The following is a 22,292-nucleotide window of genomic DNA, read 5'->3' on the forward strand; positions in this document are numbered from 1 at the left end:
TACCTCATTCTTTTTAAATAGCCATATAATATATACAACTGACAAGTCAAAGATAATTTGGTGAACTAATTACGTTTTCCCATTCACCAGAATGCCTATAATACACAACTAGACATAAAATATCAATTACAGCCAGCTCTAACAGGTAAACTTATTCACATAACTGGACACTGCTGATCATTTATTCTAAGACACAGATACCCTGTTCAAGACAAGTATACAAACAGGATTTGTCCCCCACTCCCCGCAACAAAAGGATTTGTTACAATGGGAAAAAACAAACAGAAATGCTGGTGGTGACCTCTTCAGTTTATTATTCGATTTTAACTCTGCTTTTTATATTTCCTGAGTGTATCTGAAGGAATATAGCTTGAAATGAAATACTGAAAAATTGGAGGCTGTGTACAATAAACACATGGGACTACACAGTAGGTGGTTTGGAAAAAAAGAAACAGAATTATTTGTGTTATTATTTGCAGAAAGATAAGTGGTTTAGGATTTCTCCCTGGCTAAGAAGTCATCCCAATATGGATTTTGTATCTATTTTTCACAGTATCTTGCAAATCACAAATTCTTAAATGACTTCTGGAGCTGAACAGCTTTAGTCCAATTATGGGGAAAAAAGAAATCCTGTAAAGTTGCTCAATTAAAGGTTAAAAAAAAAAAGCTAACATTCAAAACAAACATGGTTTACAATGATCTGAGGTGCTCTGTCTCTTGTTCTAATGTTGAATATAAGAGAAACAACCGGCTATGAGGTAAGAAGGTAAAAGAGTAGATGGCTACAAGAGACCCGACACTTCTTTAAAATACATTACACAGAAACTTACATATTCCATAAGTCATCTGCTCACTATATCTTTCCAAATCAAGCTGAATGCTTTTTTGAAAAAACTCCAGTTTAGCCTTCAGTTGCTGAGATGCTGAGATCAAAGCATTCTTCATCTTTGTCAAGTTAGTATTATATCTAAGAAGACTTAACCTAAACCATAGCCAAAAAAAAAAAAATTTTTTAGCATTTCATGAACACTGGACAAAAATTTTAAAACTTAAATTTCCATAAGCCCAAAGCCTAAGTTTCTATTATCAATCTATGATAAATGGCTGATCTCTAGAATCTGGTCCCTAAAGACTTTCTGCCTGTGGTAACACAATTTCCTTTATAATAAGACATTCTGCTCATGAACTACTCTCAAGCCATTGCAATTGGATGGTTTCAGATCATTAGTAAGAATTCTACAAGTCTGATCAAAATATTACACTTCAAATTGGCCTGTTATTTTAGTATCACATGGAATATTGATTAGTGAAAACTGGCAAGATTAACTCCTGAACATTACTGTGCATGACACTATCCCTATAAACAAGACAATCAGCTTACATTGCTGCTCTTTGCCCCTGAAAGAGTCTGCTGTAGTCTTCTTTTAGCCCAGACACATAGTGCACTGCTTCAGCCCATACTTTACGTAGCTGTATAATAGGAAGCTGTATTTTGCTGTCCCGTACTATATGTAGGAAGACGGGAAAAAGACAAGAGTTACTTTTTAAGATTTTAGAGCTCAATAATCACACTTTGTGATTTCCTGTCCTTACAAATATCATTCCCATAGATGCTAGAAAAAACCACTTGTTACTGTTTTATTCAGTTCAATATACATTTACTGAGCACCTGCAATACACAAACTCTGTTCCACATACAAGGGGAAATAAAAATAAAACATAATCACCACATAATCACAAAACTGAGATTATTCTTACTTTTTTTTCTTGCTTTCCTCCAACATGGAACTCTGTTTTTTATCTCTCTAATATAAACTCTTAATTTATTTCCATTTTTAAATCAAGTCTTCTCTCTTCCACAACCTGCTGCAGTCTTTCCTGACTCTGAATAATAAATTTTATATCCTAGACTACCAACTGAGCTTCAGGAAAACATACAAGGTAAATAGCAGTTTAATAAGACAGACTTACAATGCCAAACTTACAAAATTATCTATTTATGATTATCTTGCTTTTTTTTTTGGTAAAGGGAATGCTACTTTCTAAAATCATGACAGGTATGTATTTAAAGTTCAATGAAACCCCATTTTAATGTTATGAAATTATGTAGATTTCTCCAAGAATGAAAGTGTCATCCTGTACTTTATGGTGGCAATTACTATTCTGTTATTCTTTTCCAATGCAAACCTTCAGAGAAAGGTTGCTACAGTAGGATTCATAATGAGAAAACAAATTATTTGAAGCAGACTTCAAAAATATAGTTATATACCTAGAAAAATCTTTGCCTCCCCTAATAATTATTAATAGTCTCAATTAATCTTTCTTCTTACATACAAGAGACAAAAAAAAAACACAAAACACTTATAAAAAGAGCCTAGGAGGGAAGCCTGACCAAAGTACACACACACACAATCTGAAAGGACCTAAGAAATGATACCATAGTAGCAAGAAGCACACGTAGTGTCCAGATCTTGGTTTCTAATACTGTTTGCCAATAAAGGAACCAGGACTTCTTAGGGAAATAGCTGAAACTAAGACTGGGCAGGAAATATACAAGATGGGCCTGGAGTACATTGTAGTGCCAGGAAGTAAGGAAGTGCTAAAAAAAGAAAACCGTCATTGATGAGACAAGTAAAAGAGGCACAGAGAGCCAACTAAAAGAGTTCCTAATGGCCAAAGCTGCAACACTTTGAACGAAATAAATAAACTAGTATTGGATTATAATCCAAAATATAAAATAAAATATCCATGAATCTATATTGATATAATAATTGAACAAGTTAATAAGTGAAAGAAAAGAGACAAACCTCATGTGCAGAAGAACTCCAAATAAATTATTTGGATGTTCCACCTTAAAGGAAGGGGAGCATAACGTCCCACTCCTTAAGTGTGGGTTCTGCATAGTGACTTCCTTCCAAAGAGTACAATATTGAAGGGGAAAGGGGCAGTGGGGAAACATGACAAACACTACTTTAGCCAAGTCATACATCATGCTGACAGTATGTACCCATTATATAATGTGACAAAAATGATATTTCTGTAATCTTTCCCTCAAAAACCACAATTCTAGTGTAATTATGAGGGGGGGGGGGACAGACAAATAGCAACAGAGCAGCATCCTACAAAATACTTGACCAGTACTCTTCAAAACTGTCAAAGTCATCAAAAACAAGCAAAGTCTGAGAAACTGTCACAGCCAAGAGAAGCCTAAGGAGACACGACAACTAAATGCAATGTGGTGTCCTAGATGAGATCCTGGAACAGAAAATGAACACCAGGTGAAAACTAAGGAAATCTGAACAAAGTATGGACTGTAATTAATAATAAATAGTGTTTTATGTATTGTAACCAAATGTACTACACTAATATTTTTAAAAATGGGGAAAACTATGTGTGTGGGAGGTGGATAACATGAGAACTATTATCTGCTCATTTTTTCTGTAAATCTGTTCTTTAAAAAACTAACAAAAAGGTAAAAGAGAAAAGATTAAATAATTTTAGACCTTATGCATAATTCTGTTCTTGATTTTATAATTTTGCTCTTAATTTTAGTTTGAGGTAGACAGAAATTGACTACTACCTTCTTCAAAAGAAAAGAATAATACTCATAGGATAAATGAAAACAATTGAACATTAAGCAATATTCATAGGATAAAATGAAATATTTGACAAGCTTAAATAATGAAAGAGAAACTAAAAAGTAGGCTTAATGAATGATGGAGATTCATTCCTCTATCTGTGAGAAGCCTATCCTCAGTGATTTGAAACCTACCGTTTCACCTTCCAAACTATAGAAATCCATTTTTCACCATAAAGAGTAAGCTGAAGTGTGAGGTACAGAACACAAACACCAAAGATCATTTCTACTAATCACGCTGAATCAAAATTACATTACTTCAGGTTTAAATCTCAGTCAGTAAGGGAGTAGACTTACCAATATAATTTACACAGTCAGATAAACTTCTGGAAGCAAATGGTCCTTCATACACAGTCTTACTTTTATCAAACAAATAAACCATATAGCTATCACAGCCTCTCTGAAAAAGAAAGAAATGATTTTTAAAAACATCCTTGAAAATCCCAGATTCTCCAAGTACTTAAGTACCAAATTTCCTTCTCTAAAATACAAATGAACAAAGTCAATGTTCATTAGCATACATCTTACAGACTTAAGATCTAAACTTTTGTTTAGAAAAAGTAAGTAAATAACTTCAGTATGGGCTAAAGTGAAAAATAATCACCAAATCCAAGAGGACAAAAGCAAAAAGGTTGTAACAACATAAGCCATACAACAGGAATGCTATTCAGCAATCCAAAGGAATGAGTACAGATACATGCTATGACAAGAATGAGCCTCAGAAAGTCTGACATAAGGGACTACAGGTTGTATGGTCCATTTATATCAAGTGGTCAGAAAAGGCAACTATACGGCTATAGAAAGTAAATTAGTGATTGCCTGGGGTGGGCAGAATGGAGATTAACAGTCAGTAGACATGAACCACCTTACTGAGATGGAAATATTTTAAAACTGATCTATGGTGATGGCCACACAATTAGATAAATTTACTAAAACAAAAAAACCTGAATTATACACTTGAAATGGGTAAATTATATAATATGTAAAATATGCCTCAATAAAGTCAAATAAAATTTAAAAAGAGTCATGACCACAATCATATTTTACCATCCATCTATCCTCTGGCAAGGCCTATGAGACTGCTGATCTAATTTCAAGGTTCTAGGCTTCAACTACAAAAAGGGAAAAAAGAGGAAGGAGAGAACTAGCACCAGAGAGAAAGTTGTACTACGTTCAAAATAATAAATGTTTTTCACCTCTGTTTGGTTCTCCTTGCAAAGCAGTAAAAGAAATAAGTAGAATAAAACTAAAAGAATTACAAGATGTGTATCGCCCCCCAAGGAATTTCAAATACACATCCAAAAATGCATGATCTGAAACCCCTCTATGCAAACAGGTTCATTATATTATTCTAGATATATTAGAATTTTCTTACTACTCCATCTAGCACACATTGAGAAGCGGGTTTCCGAGGATCAAGAGAAATTCCCGTTTCTGAAAGAAGTTCTTGAGAAGCAGTATTTATTCCAGTTTCACGCTCAATACGAGACTGCAATGAATGAAGACTTTCATCAGGTGGTAACAGAAAAGAAATTATCTTTGCAGAAGTCATATTTAGGATGTGTACTATCTGTATAAACATAAAAAAAAAAAGAGAAATGATATTAACCATCTGCTACATAAAGGATTCAGTGTTAGATACTAAACGGTATATGAGCAAAAGGCATTATCTCTATACTACACAACAGTCAACCATTTTCCAAAGTAAAATCTCCCTCTATAATTATAAAATGACATCTGGAAATGTAAGTTTCCTTTTCTACTACAATAGATGTTAGTTCCCAGAAATAAAGTTTCAAAGTTCTAGGGATGCACAAAAACCCAACAACAACAACAACAAAAAGAAAAGAGAAAAGAAAAACCCAGGGGGAAGGAGGTGGGTGGAGGTAAAGAGGGTATAAAGTGGGTAAATGGTAATGGAAAAAAATACAGAAAACTAAACAACAACAACAAAAACAACCAAACACTTATTTATTCTGTGAAACATATCACAGACCTACAAGGAAGCATTCCCATTTATGAAGTGCCTAACAGATGCCAACCACAGAGTTAAGTGCCTTATGTCTAACATAACATCCCATTAATTAGTTAAGTTATATTTAACAAAACACCCTGTTAATTAGATCTTCTAACCTCCATTTCAGTAGAAAAAAAAAAAAATAGAGCTCTGAGGGATCACATAGCTGATAACTGGTAGAGCTTAGATCTGAACTCCTATTTGTTTGACTACCTAACATTGTCTCAAGAAATAATCATGATAAAAGAGGTAGGCCTCTCTTTAAATAGGAAGAAGCATTGTTATCCTCATTTCCCACAGCAGTGATCTGCCTAAGAGCCCAAAGTCAGATAAGAAAATAAAGAGTCATACTACTCTTACCTAAAGACCCACTGAATGTAGGGGTAGCCTAATACAGGCCAACTAAATGTGAAACTGAATTAGGTGGGGGCTCTACCCAGGGAACCACAGACAGCCGCAGAGTTAGAGGTGAGTGTTCTGAACAACATGATTTTAAATCCTCTTCCTTCCACTATCCTTAGATATGCTATACAAAATGAATAACTATGTTTCTCCAGTGTCTTATACTGATAGTGTACAAGGGTGGATAAAGTAGGTTAATAATAACACAATAAATAAATAATAATTTAAAAATAAATTTTGTGTACTCAACAACTGTAAACCTACTTTTGCCCAGCCCTGTATAGAAATGATTGGAATTATCTACTGAAAATGCTTACTCTCGAGGCATTAACTTTCCTTTACTATATAATAACCTTTTATGTTTAAAGGTCGGGGGAAGAGAAGAAAATCTTCAAAGTTGACATAGATGTACATACAATACAAGTATCAAAATCCTAAGGTGAACATTTACCTTTATACAGAGAATATGTCAAACTAGGGTAAGTGATCACAGCATCCCACTACCAAAGCTGAGGCAGAAGGGAGCAAAAGAAAGGGAACAGAAATATAACTTAAATTTATCCTTTTGTTCACACAAGTATTTTAATGAGTGCCTACTATGGTATATACTATTAAGTGTGTTGACAGTGGGTATGCAAATTGAGTAACTTGTGAACCTTGCCCTCGATAGGATAATAGTAAAATAGAAGATATTAAGAAACATTAAGAGAACTAAAATACAAGGCAAAATGCTTGTACTATAATAAAGTATTGTGCAGATTCCAAAGGAAATTACTTGGTAAGGAGGAAAGGGATGCTTTATAAAAGAGGCACTATTTGAGCTAAACTTTGAAAAGGAAGAAATATTAGAATGAGAAATAAATGAAAGAAGAAAGGTTCTTTTAGGCAGAAAACAAGGTAGGCAGAGAGGTTGAAAGGGATGAGTGTAATCAGAGAACATAAATAATCCAGTTCAAATGTACCTAAAACAATGCACCCTTAAGGCCTAATATGAGGTAAGGCTGGCAGTGTAGGGATGAAATAAGACCAAGATAGATTCTGAATACCAATGTAAGGGTTCAAACTTTATTCAATAAGCAAAAAGGAACCATAGAAAACTTTTTCTTTTTTATCCTCACCTGAGGACATGTTTTCATTGCTTTTTTAGATAGGGAGAGGGAGAGGGAGAGGGAGAGGGAGGGAGGGGGAGGGGGAGGGGGGGAGGGAGAGGGAGAGGGAGAGAGAGAGAGAGAGAGAGGGAGAGACGGAGAGAGGGAGAGAGGGAGAGAGCGAGAGAGCGAGAGAGCGAGAGAGCGAGAGAGCGAGAGAGAGAGATAGGCATCAACTGACTGCCTCCTGCACCCGCCAGCACTGGGGATCATAGGTGCCTGGACCAGGGATGGAACCTGCAACCTAGGTACGTGCCCTGACCGAGAACTGAACCCGCAACCAAAAGGGACAACACTCCAACCAACTGATCCAGGGTAAACTATAGAAAACTCTCTAAGTTTACCTGACAAGCTCAGTTGTTAAGACATTCAAAAGATAAATCTGATAAAGTAACTGAATATGTAGATTGAAGCAGAAGGAATCATCAGACAGCCAAAGTTTCTAACCAAGGTAACTGGAAAGGTGATAGTGAAAGCAAGAGGCACAGGAAAACCTGTGGAAATAGATTTAATGAAGCAAATTGTGTTCCATTTTAAGTAAGTCTTGGGTTCCAGCAGTAACACTAGGTATAGCAATATACAGAAAAGTCATAACTGAGGAGAAAATGTGGAACTTTATAGTTCAAGTTTATATGACTGAAGAAATGTACATAGAAAAGGAAGAAAAAGTAACATGGAAAAAAACAAAACGAAGAAGTGGCTCTTAGGATATAGTTAGTGGCTGAAAGGAGGCAAAGAAGGAATAATTAAATACTCCTGTTTCATCTTATCTTCAGTGGCAAGTTCAGTATACTTTTTAAAAACTTCTCTACAAATTTAAAGTTTTTCAGAATAGTTGGAAAATATGCAATCAGACTCTTACACTATTTTTTTTTACATTGACAACCCAATTTTATTTTAAGATTCTTTCTTATTTATTTATTTTAGAGAGAGGGGAAGGGAGGGAGAAAGAGAGGGAGAGAAACACCAGTGTGTGGTTGCCTCTCACACACCCCCAATTGGGAACCTGGCCTGTAACCCAGGCATGTGCCCTGACCGGGAATTGAACCAGTGACCGTCTGGTTCACAGGCCAGCAACTCAATCCACTGAGCCACACCAGCCAGGGCTCTACACTATTTTTTAAAGAAAAAGAAACACTTTAGTAACTTCTGTTGGTTTATTTTTAAGTGAAAATCAAATAGACATCATTCTCTCACTGAACAATATAATAAACACCTTAGAAGAATGCCCTACAATAAGACCAAGCTATTTTGCAGTTCATGCTTCTGTGTTCATGATATTCCCCTGCCTGTTAATCTTTCCCCCTGGCCATTCCCCTGATTAACTCTTCCTCATCCTTCAAAATTCAGTCCTATTATCATGTCTAGGAGGCATGCCTGAACTATTATGAATAGTACCCCATGCATACCTTATCCTGGACAACTGACAATAACACTGACCCTTTAAAGAAGCTATTACTGAATGTGAGCTCTAAATAAATAAACACAATAGCCAAATAGTGGCACTACGAATTTTTTTTCCTTTTTGCAATCTTCACCTGATGCTATGTTTTGTTTTCTGTTTTTTAATTGCTTTTTAGAGAAAGGAAGGAAGAGAGAGAAAAACATCAATGTGAGAGAGAAACATCTATCAGTCGCCTCCTGTATGCACCCCAACTGGGGATCAAACCCACAACCTATGTATGTGCCCAGACAGGGGATTGAAACTGCAACCTTTTATGGTATACCAGACAATGCTCCAACCAACAGGTCCACCCAGCCAGGGCAGTGGTGCTACAAATTGAACTAAAGTCTACAGACCACAAAACACGTAGGGAGGACACTTTCTCTACTCTATGACAAGCAGATGATCACGGACTCCCTTCAAAGTACAATGGAAATGATGTTACAATTACCATGACAAATCTGAAAAAAAATTGAGATAAAACCCAAAATTTACTGGAGGCCACAGAGAACTAAAAGGTATGACCAAGTCCTGCTTAACTAACACATTGAAGGATGAATTATTCCTTGGCATAGTAGAAGAAAACCAAATCAAGAAGACAGATACCTTTTCAATGTTAGTCATGAATGACATCAACATGGCCTTAAGTTCCTATTTTTAAAAAGTATTCCAAGCCCTGACCTGTGTGGTTCACTTGGTTGAGCACCATCCTGCAAAGCGGAAGGTCGCCAGTTCAATTCCCTGTGAGGGCACACACCTAGGCTGCAGGCCTGGTCCCCGGTGGGGGTTTGTGCGAGAGGCAACTGATCAAGGTTTCTCTCCCTCTCTTTCTCCCTCCCTTACACTCTCTCTAAAAATAAATAAAATATATATTTTTAAATGTATTTCAAGACTAGCATAAAAATCTTATGATTATACTTTCTCATTTAATTTCAGAAACCCTATCTACTCCAAGCCACCAGCAAATATGGAAAGACTGCATACTACAGATGAGAACTATTTCTGGGTATGTAGCATAAAAGAAATTCTCATTGATATTACTGAAGATTTACTGAGAGCCTGATACATGCCCTGCTTTACACAGAATGCCAGGGTAGGGATGGCACGGTGGTAGGGTTGGCGGTTGTTAATACAAGTAGTAAAAACAATCCCAGCTTAAAGAAGAAGACAGTCTATAAGGAGAGGAGTAAGTGGAAGATGAGAACCAATTAGAAACTACAGTAAATATCATTAAATGACAAACAGTGGCAGAAACCATTAAGAGAAAAGGAGAGCTGAGTACGTGCCAGTGTAGGTGAGGAGGTACACAGAAACAGAGATCATTCTGGGCAAAAGGATAGCATGTTTAAGCACAAAAATGGATAAAGAACTTGATGGTGTAAGAAGCAGTCATAAGCTGGTCCTGAATGAAGTAAAGGGTAAAAGAAGCAGGTATGAAGCAAGAGTGTGGTTGGGATGGACCTGCATTAGGAAAGCCCCCCAAAGCAAGGCAGATCAGTTTAGATTTGACTTGGTAGGCAAGGAAGAACTATGTTGGTTTCTTGGACAGGGAAATACAAAAATATTTTCTGAAGATGAGATGGGTAGAACTATAGAAGCATATAAGGCAGGTAGAAACCTTTCTCACCAAACAAAATCCAGATCTAAACGAGTAAGGTAATAATGGTGCCAATCTGAGGAAGGGGAAAATCCAAAAGATGCTTCAAAGGAGTAATCAACAAAGATGAGTTAAAAGTAAAACTGAGAAGGCTTACTAAAAAAATAAAAACACATCCATTCTAAAAACATAATTTTCTTTTTCAAAAAAGCATCAGGAAAAGATTATTAAAATATATTTATGCTAATTTTTCAAATAAATTGTTAACCTCAATGCAAGTTTTAGGAAATAGACCCCATTCATAAGAAACTAACCTTCAAATTCAGAATGTGATCCATTAATACAAAACACCTTGGCTGCTTCAAAGTAAGATCAATAGGTCCTCCTCTCTGCTGAGGATCCCAATTCAGCATCAACTGTAGCCAGTTTTCCATGGGTTCTACTATTAAACTAGAAAATGTACAAAAATAGGGTGAAAATCCTTATTCCGATTTTTCTTTAGTACTGTAAAAAAGGTAATTTTATAGGTTGTCCATCTCCTTTCTCATTACTTATCTGTATCATTTTGTATCTTATGTTCAAATAATTCATGAAATGATAGGGGGGCAAACTTCCATAAAAAACAACCCCAAATCCACACTTGTAAGTTAGTTACTGGCAACTCCAAGAGGCAAGTACAGTTCCATTCTCCAAGGAACCCAAGAGCCTTCTTAGCACCTAAGCCAATCAGTTGAATGGCAGCAGTTATTGTTACCACTAGACTTGTGCTGTCCAATATGGGAGACACTAATCACAAGTGGCTATTTGAATTTACACTTAAGTTAATTACAATTAAAATTTAGAATTCAGCTTTAGTCACACTACTCACCTTTCAGTGCTCATTAGCCTCATATGGTCAGCAGATAAAAAACATTTCCACCATCACAGAAAGTTCTACTGGATTATGCTACTCGAAACAGACAACAACCCTATTGTCCTTTTACAGTCCTGAAGAAACTGAGGCGAACTTCCTACACTGAAATATACTTACCTACAAAGGTTATTTGGTTGAGGTAAATGACTACTAAACTGAACTTCTCCTGTCATCTCTTCACATGCAAATATACACTTGGGATCCTTCTTCTTAATCTTCTCATGCCTATAAAAAACAAAAACTACCTCAATAGGCAACCTGACTCACAAATAACTCTAAAATTTTTGCCATTTAATTTTATTCAGTTATGTACTTAAAAGGCATTTATACCACTTAAAAAAGAGAGGGGAAAAAAGGAGAGTAAAGACAGTCAACTGAAAATTTTCATTCCCATCAAGCATACCAAAGTTCTCTTCCACTTCTTACCAGGTAAATGGCTGGAGATGATGTAAAAAAGGCCTATACCCAGCAATACATTCAAACACCATGGTCCCAAAGCTCCAATAATCAACAGTGGCTGTGTAAGGCTTATTCTCAAAGAGTTCTGGGGCCTTAAAAAGAAAAAATGCTTTAAACATCATACAATAAGAGAAAGCTACTTTATTTTTGAATTACTATAGGGGTGAGCAAAAGGAGGTTTTAGAGTTATTTGTATGGAAATAATACAAAACAAAATACAATAATAAACAATAATACAAGAACAAAACTCTGATTCACATACTCAAAACTGTAAACCTACTTTTGCCCCCCCCTGTATATTCATGACCTTCAGAAATAACAACAATCTTGTACAGTTAAATTCAAAGAAGCAATACATGTCTTACCAGGTACTGCAATGTTCCCACAAAAGATGTACACAGACTTCCTTGATCAACATCTTTGGCATATCCCAGATCAATTATTTTATGTATAATCTGTAAAATAATAAGCATTAAATGGTTGAGAAATCTGAAATGGAAAGGTAACAATGTTCTGATAAAGCTCTGGAGAGGGAGGTGGTGAAGAGCTTGGGCTCTGTAATAACACAAATGTGATTCAGGCCTGACCTCCATCACTTAACTAGCCCTGGGTTCTTGATCAAGTTACTTAACTTCTCTTGGTTTCCTACATAATGATATAACTAACAATACCTACTTCACAGAACTGTTACTGGGATTCAGTGAAACAGTCAAAGAAAAGAATTTAACACAATGCCTGGTACATGGTAAAAACTAAATATAAACTGGCTATTAATTTTTATTTTGGTATATTCAGAATAAACTTGATCCATTATACTGAAAGGCAAAGGTAAAGGTGACTTCCAAACTTGAAGCAGCAGCATACCATCTTACAATGGATCAATATGAGTGAATACCCATCTAACTTCAGAAATACTCTATCGGGAAGTCTTTAGATATAAAAAGAGAGAGAGAAGTTGATGCCAAGCACACATGAAAGTTTCACAAGAGGCATCATCAAGGTTTCATCACTTCCAGCTGACCACCATCTTAACTAACCACAAGACCTCACAATTCAATTCAAAGTTCAGAGTCTTGGCTTTATGTCTTTATCAGGATGGAACTTCAGTGCTAAAAGCAAGAAAATTGCTCAAATTATTCTTACAAAAACAAATATTTCAGGAGTCAATACACAATTTCTGGTTCTTCTCAAGATGACTCATTTAAGAATCTGAGAAATTAAGGTTTTGAATTTTAATTAAATATAGAACTTAGGACTTTTGTGGAAGAGAATGAGGTGTTCTGTTTTTAATACAAAAGCTATTTGGGTTGGCCAAAAAGTTTGTATGGTTTTTTCCATAAAATAGAAGACACATTTTTCATTTCACCAATAACTTTATTGATTTGGATATTTTGAGTATGTTGGCTATCTCCCACATGGTTGTTTGTTCTCAATTAATGTCTTTGATCAGTATCAACTTCAACTGGTCTACTCAAATGTGGAGCATTGTCCGGTGAGAAATCTCTAGCACAAAACTTTGCAAACCACTTTTGACACATTTGACCAGTCACAGCACCTTCTCCATACACTGTACAATCTTTTTTTGTGTTTCACTTGCATTTTGACCTTTCTTGAATAATAAAGCATAGTATCTTGAAAATGTTGCAAATTTCCTTCCAACTTCAATATTAAAATGGCTACACAAAAATTCACGAATTTTGATGTTTGCTTTTAAATGCATGCTGATATGACAGTTGTCACAATACAATCTAACAAAATTGTTTTAAATGAAGTTAAAGACAACTAAGTAGTATTGGAAACATCTTACGGAAAACACCAGATGAACTTTTTGGCCAACCCAATACTTAAGTAAATGTACTTTTTTTTCTTAAAGTATAGCAGACCCAGGATGAATGTCTTTTTTTTTTTAATGTGTTTCATAAAGATTAATAAATTATTTACTCACTGCCTACTATCTCTGCTAGATACTGTGTTGGAAAAACAAAAGTGAACAAGACAGGTGCAGTTTCTTCTATAATGGAGCTAGCGTTTCAGCAGTGGAGGCAAACAACTAAACACAAAACCACAATTCAGTGTAGTGAGGGCTGTGTAGAAAAGTAAGAGTGCTATGGAAGGGCATCAAACCTCAAAGACTAACTACCTCAGGGATACTGTATTCAATTGGCAGGGAACATTTCTTCAGTTTTCACCTACCTTTCCACCAATGTCCTGAAGAACTATGTTTTCAGGTTTTAGGTCACGATGTATAATTTTGTTTTCATGCAAATATCGGATCCCAGACCCTAAATAAAATTTAAAAGGTATTTTGACATAAAAGAAAGCACTGAATTAAAAAAATATCACCTTATCTCTTGTACTTCTCTAATGCTCAAATTTATATGGACTATCATAACTACTCAATTAATATTACAGCAGTTCAAATTTTCTCCACAGAAAATCCAGAAACATTTAACAAATACTATAAAATGATAATATATGTCCATTTAAACATACGAGAATTAACATTAAAAAGAAGTGGAAGAAGCACTTTAGAAAAACCCTATATTTACCCTTGTAGCCTTTCCCTCCCTCTTCAACTAGGCTTCGGCCTCCATAACGGAGGAAAAGAAGCAAAATCAAAATATGTAGGGAAACATATTCTTGGATTTTAGCTTGCTCCAAGGGCCTACGTACTGATCATTTTAGGGAGTTTTCAGGAGTTATTCTGATTAAAAGAGATTTTACTCTTAGAGTTGACTTGAGAACCTATTTTAACAGATGCAATGCCACTATTAAATAACATTACTGCGCTAATCAAGGAGGAGGGGAGAATAAAATTAAATTAGGTCATTTAACAACCCCCCTTTTATTTTGGTCAGCAATTGGAGTTAATCTATTAGCCAAAAATTGACTCCTAGCCAAAAACAAAAAATAAATAACAAAATATCCTAGTTTTAACTTAGCATCAACAATAACAGTTAAATTTTTCTGATTATTTCTTAGATGCTAAAAATGTATGCTTTATAGTAAGTAGTATACAGAATCTTTTATGTACCAAGGGGGCATTAAAGTATGATGGCATTTTCATAATGATTACATACCTATGTCACTCAGTAAAGAAAGTATCTGGCTTTCTTTAAGTCCACAGCAATTTTCTGGTTTGTTGAGTAGCTAAAGAAAAAAAGAAGTCTAAAAATGTATACTGCTAATGTTGCTGGGGAATAACAGCAACACATTAATCACTATACTCTAAGAGAACAGTCAAGAAAAAAAAGTCATGATTAAGAAAATGTAAGAGGAGGAAAATTTCATAACAAGGCTTATAGAAGAAAAGGTGAAGGGAGAAAGTATTTAAAATTGAAAAAGGTTGAAAAATCATATATATATATATATATATATATATAATCCATATGGCAGATTTAAAATAAGACAGGAAAGATTTGCAATAGAATAAAAAGCCTTTTCGAGGTGGGTTGGAGGACTGGGAGAAAGAGGTAAAGGGATTAAGAAGTGAAAACTGGCAGTTACAAAACAGTCACAGGGATGTAAAGTATAGGAAGTACAGTCAATAATATTGCTGTAACTATGTATGGTGCCAGTTGGGTACTGGAAATATCTAGGGGATCACTGTATAAAGTATATGATTGTCTAACCGCTATGCTATACACCTAAAACCAATACAAAATAATATTGAAAGTAAACTTTAATTGAAAAAAATGTTTTAAGAAACACCTTAAACATTGATATTTTTAACTAACACCACCAATATACCAATATATTCCCATCCTACAAATACCACCACCAACAAAAGAATGCACGTTCTAAATCAGGGTCAGCAAATGTTCCCTGTAAAGAGACAGACAATAAATGCTTTAGGCTTTGCAAGCCATATGGTCTCTGTAACAACTACTCAATGCTGCCACTGTAGTAAAATAAGAAGCCATAAAAACAGTTAACAGGCTACAGTTTAATGACCCTGATTCTAGATTATCACACTCATGGTGATTCAAACACTGTTGAAAGTTCATGATCTAGTATCTCATCATCTGAAAACATCCACACTACCTTCCGGAGATCTCCTCCAGAACAGTATTCCATTGCTAGAAGAGGCACCTCATTAATCAAAAAATTCAATTCCTCAGGAACGTCACAGGCCTTCACAACATTGGAGTGGTTCAACCTAACAAAAAGGGGAAAACATTATAATCAAAACATTTTTTTCCAATGAAAAGGGACTGGGTTTGAAATGGTAGTTAATTGAGGGGCAGTGAGAGAAGAAAGGCTGGCATTATTTGTAATACAGTATTCCCTCATATATCGCGGGTATTACGTTCTAGACCTCCCCACGAAGTAGGAACCTTACATTTATTCTAAACTCTTAAACCTACGTAACTTTAACAACATACGTATACAATACCACAAAATTCCGCGATATAGCGAAAAATCCGCGATATATAATTAAATATAATATTTTTTTAAATCCCGCAATACAGTGAAGCCACGATAAGTAAACCGCGATATGGAGAGGGACTACTGTATTCTAATTCCTCATTTGTATAATTAAAAATGAATAATTTTTAAAGAGAAAATACAAATAAAAATACTATGCCATGTGGTAAGCACCTTCTATACATTAATTTATTTACTTGTCATGTATAATCCTACTATATGTAGATTTATTAAAAGTCTCATCACACAGGAGAAAACTGAAACACAAACGGGTTATGTACATAAGATCACACAGCAAGCAGGTAGTCAAGTAAGGATCAAAATCTGGCAGTCTGGCTCCAAAGCCTGTATTATACTGCCTCTCCCACAATCAGTTACCCAGAGGTGAATACTATTATACTTTTGGCATACTTCCTTCCAATTTTTAATCTGTGCACAAATGTATTTTCCATTAAATACTACATCATGCTATATATTGTTTCCTAACATCTTTTTTTAACTTAAAATGTATCATCCCAGCCATCATCATCATCATCACACAGCGGATCTCAAAACTGAAATAGATTCCCAGGATTTAGTAACCTAAAGAGACATAATCTCTACATGTAGGACCTGAAAATTCATATTGTTGTTAAGCTTTCCAGTGAACTGAAAACAGATACTGAAGTCAGAAAGTGCTTATTTCAAAGCCAGACTCCCTTACCTACCAATTTTATGACTCTTATCAGCTTCAACTTCCTCATCTATAAAATAGGAATAATACCTAAATACAGGGTTGCTGTGGCAACCAGAAGAATTATCTGTAAAGCACTTAGCATACTACCTGTGACAGTTTTAAAATGTGTCCACTTCTCCCACCAAAAGCTGAATTCTCCTCTCCTTGAGTGTGAGCTGTACTTAGTGTCTCATTTCTAACAGACACAATGCGGCAGAAAGGATGGAGTACAACTTCCAAGGAAAAATCATAAAAGATATGTTAGCTTTCATCTTGACCTCTCTCTCAGATCAGTTACTTTGAAGAAAGCTTGCTGCCATTTCATGAAAACATTAAAGCTTACCTATAAAAAAAACCCATAGAGTGACAAACTGATATCTCCAGCCAACAGCACATAAATGAGCGTGGAAGTAGATACTCTATCCCACTCAAGCTTTTGGATGACTACAACTGCAGTCAACATTCTGAGATGTTTTGGAAGAGATCTGCATTAAAACCACCCAGGTAAGTCGTCCCCAAATTCCTAAGCCACAAAAACTGAGATTCTAAATGTCTGTTGTTTTAAGTCAATAAGTTTTGGGGTAATTTTTTACCACGTGATACACTATTTAACAAAAGTACGTGAAAGTAAGAAATGAAAATACGTAGTTATTATTTAACCAGAAAGTAAGTAGATAAGCATTGCCCAAGATTCAGAAGAAACAGATTCAGCCCTGAGAGCAGAATCTGATAATACCTAGCTGATTTTTTTAACTAAACTTAATTAATCATAATGTGATGTTAGTATTTTAAATAGAGCTTATCTATTTAGTGAGAAAGAGAAAACTATATTCCCAAAACGATCCTAAGAAGAATGGATTCCTAGCTTCTTTCTTAATGACGACATCAGGATGGGCTGCAGACTTGGGAAACAGAAGTACACTTACTTTTTCATGATCTGGATTTCATGGCACCACCGTTCTCTGTTTTTGGTACTCAGCTCTAGGCGACAAGACTTAATTGCTATTTTGAGATCAAGTTCCTACCAAAATAGAAAATCAACAGAAAAATACATAAATGAGGTTCTTGTGCAGATTTACTTGCTGCTACCAAAGAAATGCCAACCTAGAAAAACAAAACTCCTTAGCTTTACTAAATAAACATATTTATCCACAGCTCTGTTGTGCCAGTGCTTTTGCTAGGTAAACCACGAGAACCAATGCTTTAAAACTGACCAAACACACCAAGGCACACAAGCAAAAAGTGACTGAGGCTGATCCTATAACAGGTCTCTTCTAAACACTGTCATTATATACTGCTGGGAAATACAAAGACCCTGTCTGTCTCCCCAACAAACCCCTTTTTGAGCTTAGTCAAGAAAGCTAGCAGGGGCACCAGCCTCCAGCAGAAGAATGAAGAGGATAATTCAGGGCTCCCTGGCCTCAATAGCAAAAAATAGTTTTAATATGACCAAATCTAATACAAAAAATTCTAAATTAGTTTCTGATTTCTTTGCATTTCAAATGACACAAAAAATCCTAACAATAGTTGTACTTGTGTCCATATTTATAAAAATGAACCTAACAGATCTTGCCTATGATTAGTAATTGACCCAATTCTGACTAAAATGAAGAAGCAAAACATAACTTGTATGGGATAATCTAAATGGAGGAAAGTAGAAGGTGTGAGAAAGAAGCTAGAGGTAAGACAGTAGATATACAGAACAAAGAAAGGAACTAAGACTACAATCTAGTCTAACCACAGACTCACACCCTTCAACCTTTCTTTTGTTTTAAGCAGGTACTTCGTTTTAGCTAGGTCGCAAGTAAGCTTTTACCACTATGGAAATAATCTGGTATGTCCACGAACATTAAACCCAAACTCTCATGAGTGAGGCAGGATCTACTTCAAAAAGATCCCATTCTGTAAAACCCTTCCGCTCCTTAGATGCTACTTCACCTACTCTTAAAAGGCTTTCCTCACTCTACCTTTACACAAAGAATGTTGTGAGAAGTTTACAGATGTCCAGCAAAAAAAATTTTAAAGAGCTCTGTGTTTTAAAAAATGGGAATAGCCCTGGCCAGGTGGTTCAGGTGGTTGGAGCATTGTCCTGTACACCAAAAGGTTGCAGGTTCAATTCCCAGTGAGGGCACATAACTAGGTTGCTGGTTCGATCCCTAGTCAGAGCATGTATGGGAGGCAAGAGATCAATGTTTCTCTCTCTCTTTCTCTCTAGAAATCAATAAACATATTCTTGAGTGAGGATTTTTTTTAAAAATGTGGGGGGGGGGGATACTCCAGAGACAGATAGTGATGGTTGCACAGCAGTGTAAATGTACTTAATGTCACAGACCTGTATACTTAAAAATGGTTAAAATGGCCCTGATCAGTGTGGCTCAGTGGGTTGGGCATCACCCTGCAAAGCGGAAGTTACCAGTTCAATTCCCTGTCAGGGCACATGCCTGGGTTGTGGGTTTGGTCCCTGGTCGGGGCACATATTTGACCATAGTATCCTTTTTAAAAAGTGTTTCACGGGATTATTTTTTCCAAACACACTTTGAGAAGTGTTATTCTCTCCCCTAGGAAGAGTTCTTTGGTTATTTTGCCATGCTTCCACACTACTTTACAAATACCTTCATTAATAGGTTACCAGATTGTACTTAAAAGTGTTTCTATGTTTACCTCTCCCACTAGACTTGAAATCTCCCAGAGGGCAGAAAACACTGTTTTTGTTTATTTGGACACCATCAGCCCCCAATACGAAAATCAGCTAAATAACCATCTCATATCCTTTTCTCTTCCTCATTATGACTTAAGAGATGTAGATGAAATATTGGGGCATGACTTCCACTAAAACACAAAGATCTTGAAAGCTGTACATGTAAACCCTAAGTCAGGCTTGGAAAAGTAATGATGCTGTTTCCAAGTCTTATGACAGGGTATTCTCTTCTCAATACAAGTCCAGCTGTCAAATGCCCCAGTTTGGGGGAAGTCCACTCTGGACATCTGGAAAATTTCTGAAAGAGTTCTGAGATTCTAGAGAATCCAAATCTCTTCCATTTAAAAAGTGATAAATTCCGTAGAGAGAGAAAGTAAAATGATGTTGACAGACACTCCCAGGAAGAGGAAATAGGGAGTTATTGTATAATGGGTACAAAGTTTCGGTTTAAGATGAAAGTTATGGAAATGAATGGTGGTGATGGTTGCACAACAATGTTAATGTGCTTAATGCCACTGAACTGTATACTTAAAATGGTTAAAATGGTAAATTATACTTATATATACACTTTACAATTTTTAAAAAATGTAATATATTCATCCATCCCCAGACAAGGACCAAGAAAAGCAATCACAAAAGCATGCCAGCATGCATACTTTATTTCCATATGACCAGGCTGATGGTCAGGTTTAGATAAAAAGGTCACAGGCAACATCCGCTGGAAGAACTTGGCTCCCCCTCTTTTCTCTTTAGAATGCCTTTCTGTCCTGATGGTGAGAATGACTAAATTTACTATTTGTCTGGCTGTCAAAGTACTTAATGCCTTAGTCTTCATCTTCCATTCTCCCTCTCTCCAAGATTTCCTCCTATGCTCTATCTGGAAACCTACCGCATAAATTTCCTCAGTTCTATCAGTGACATCTGTCATTGTAACTGCCACACAAACATGCCTATTCCAGGTACATTTCCATCTCCCCTACCTCCCACCCTATATTATGGGCTCTCTACCCACACCTGTATATCTTAAGACAGAAAATCATGATTTGTCCTCTTGAATTCACATCTCGATTCAAAACCCAATTGCAAACATTTTAGTATTATCTTAACTGCTCATCTTGTCCCATATGTTTTCCACTCAGATTTGTCTTTCACTAAAAAATCTTCTGAGAACGCCACTTTTATCTTGGCATTTCCTTTTAGAAGGTCAATTAATGATGACGATAATACCAAAAACACAGCAACAGCAGAAGCTAACATCTGAGTGCTTACCATGGGCCAGGTACTGTACTTAGATACACACACATTATCTTATTGAATCTCAAACAGACTCATATACATTATTTTAACCATTTTACAGATGCCAGAACAAAGGCTATATTATATTGCAGGGGTTATTGGTCCAGAGTCTATACAGTATTCCCTCACTTATAGCGGGTATTACGTTCTAGATTCCCCAGCAATAGGTGAAAATCCGCGAAGTACGAACCTTACATTTTAGTATTTATATATATTTTAAGGCTTTATAAACCCTTCCCACACGTATAAACCGTTCCCAGTCCCTTATTAACCTTTCCCACTCCCTTATTAACCTTTTCCACACTTTTATAAACACTACTTATGTTCTCAAACATATTCTACACTCTTAAACCTACGTAACTTTAACAACATACGTATACAGTACCGCAAAATCCCGTGATATAGCGAAAAATCTGCGATAAATAATTAAATATAATATTTTTTTGAAATCCTGCAATACAGTGAGGCCGCTATAAGTGAACCGCGATATAGAGAGGGACTACTGTAGATCTAAAAGGTCTGTGAATGTTCTTCAGGAAAGCATGAACTTCCTCAAATGGAAATGCAAAAAAGGCTGCATGGCTGTGTCTCTGTGCATTTTTCTGAGGAAAGGGTTCATAGCTTTTATATCAAAAGGTGCATAGCTCAAACATGATTAACTGCTGCTACACTGGTTATAAACATTTTTAATTAAATCAATGCAAAATTCCCCAGTGGGATGTGATCTGTCTTCCAGACTAGGGCATCTCACCCCCATCTACCTCCTTCCCTTGTGAAGCCATGATCATTTTCAAGAGCGGACCCTCACAGTTTTCTACCTGAAACCCATTCCCAATGTCAAAGCCTATCCAATGCTTCCAAAAGCTTAACTGCAGACCCACCATGAAACCTTCCTTGTCTACTCCAGCCCCACTGATATCACATGGCCTCAAGCACACACAAGTCAGTACACACATATTCCAACAGGAAGCCCCCCTCTTCAACCCCATTTTCTCATCCACTCGTGCTCATAATACACACTCTGATGTGCACCTGCTTCATACACCCTGACACTCTCTACATTCACAGGGACACATGTGCACTGTCACATTCGGTAAATACTTCGTCACATCTTGACACTCAATACTATTAGGTTTCCTTAAGAGCTCTATCTCACACACGCTGACCTAGGACCTCAATCAGTAGGCGCTCTCTCTCTCTCTCTCTTACAGACACACATACACACGCACACACGCACATACAGAGGCTCACTGGCCCACAATACTGCCCAAGGTCTCACCGACATGTTTCACATACTGACAGTCGCTGTGTTCCACAGACGCTCTGACAAACACCCACCGCCGCTCCCTCTCGCGCCCCGCCTCACCCGATGCTGGTACAGGGAGACGTTTCCGAAGCCGCCAGTGCCCAGCCGCTCCCGCATTTCCCAGGGCCCGCCCGCGCCCGGCCGCAGCCCCGGGGGCCGCTCCATGGGGCGGGAGGGCAAGCGTTCTCAGATTCCACCACCGTTCCAAGGCCGGTTCCGGGCCGCCGAGGCT

The 22,292-nt window shown here is 36.5% G+C and overlaps 1 protein-coding gene across 1 annotated transcript in view; it reads right to left on the minus strand.

Annotated features, from left to right (window-relative positions):
- CHUK (component of inhibitor of nuclear factor kappa B kinase complex) overlaps positions 1-22,292 on the minus strand; it is a 46,206-nt gene extending 23,914 nt beyond the window's left edge. The window contains exons 1-13 of the mRNA XM_090278402.1: positions 22,121-22,292; positions 17,687-17,781; positions 15,662-15,776; positions 14,698-14,767; positions 13,811-13,899; positions 11,983-12,072; positions 11,585-11,709; positions 11,276-11,383; positions 10,560-10,695; positions 5,013-5,207; positions 3,935-4,037; positions 1,382-1,505; positions 831-982 (exon numbers count right to left, since the gene is read on the minus strand). Coding sequence (XP_090134528.1) covers positions 831-982; positions 1,382-1,505; positions 3,935-4,037; positions 5,013-5,207; positions 10,560-10,695; positions 11,276-11,383; positions 11,585-11,709; positions 11,983-12,072; positions 13,811-13,899; positions 14,698-14,767; positions 15,662-15,776; positions 17,687-17,781; positions 22,121-22,225 — 1,507 coding nt within the window. The 5' untranslated portion in view covers positions 22,226-22,292. The remainder of the gene's footprint in view (positions 1-830; positions 983-1,381; positions 1,506-3,934; positions 4,038-5,012; positions 5,208-10,559; positions 10,696-11,275; positions 11,384-11,584; positions 11,710-11,982; positions 12,073-13,810; positions 13,900-14,697; positions 14,768-15,661; positions 15,777-17,686; positions 17,782-22,120) is intronic.

This window comes from Furipterus horrens, unplaced genomic scaffold, assembly GCF_987537825.1.
Source record: "Furipterus horrens unplaced genomic scaffold, mFurHor1.1.pri manual_scaffold_5, whole genome shotgun sequence".
In the NCBI taxonomy this organism is placed as follows: domain Eukaryota; kingdom Metazoa; phylum Chordata; class Mammalia; order Chiroptera; family Furipteridae; genus Furipterus; species Furipterus horrens.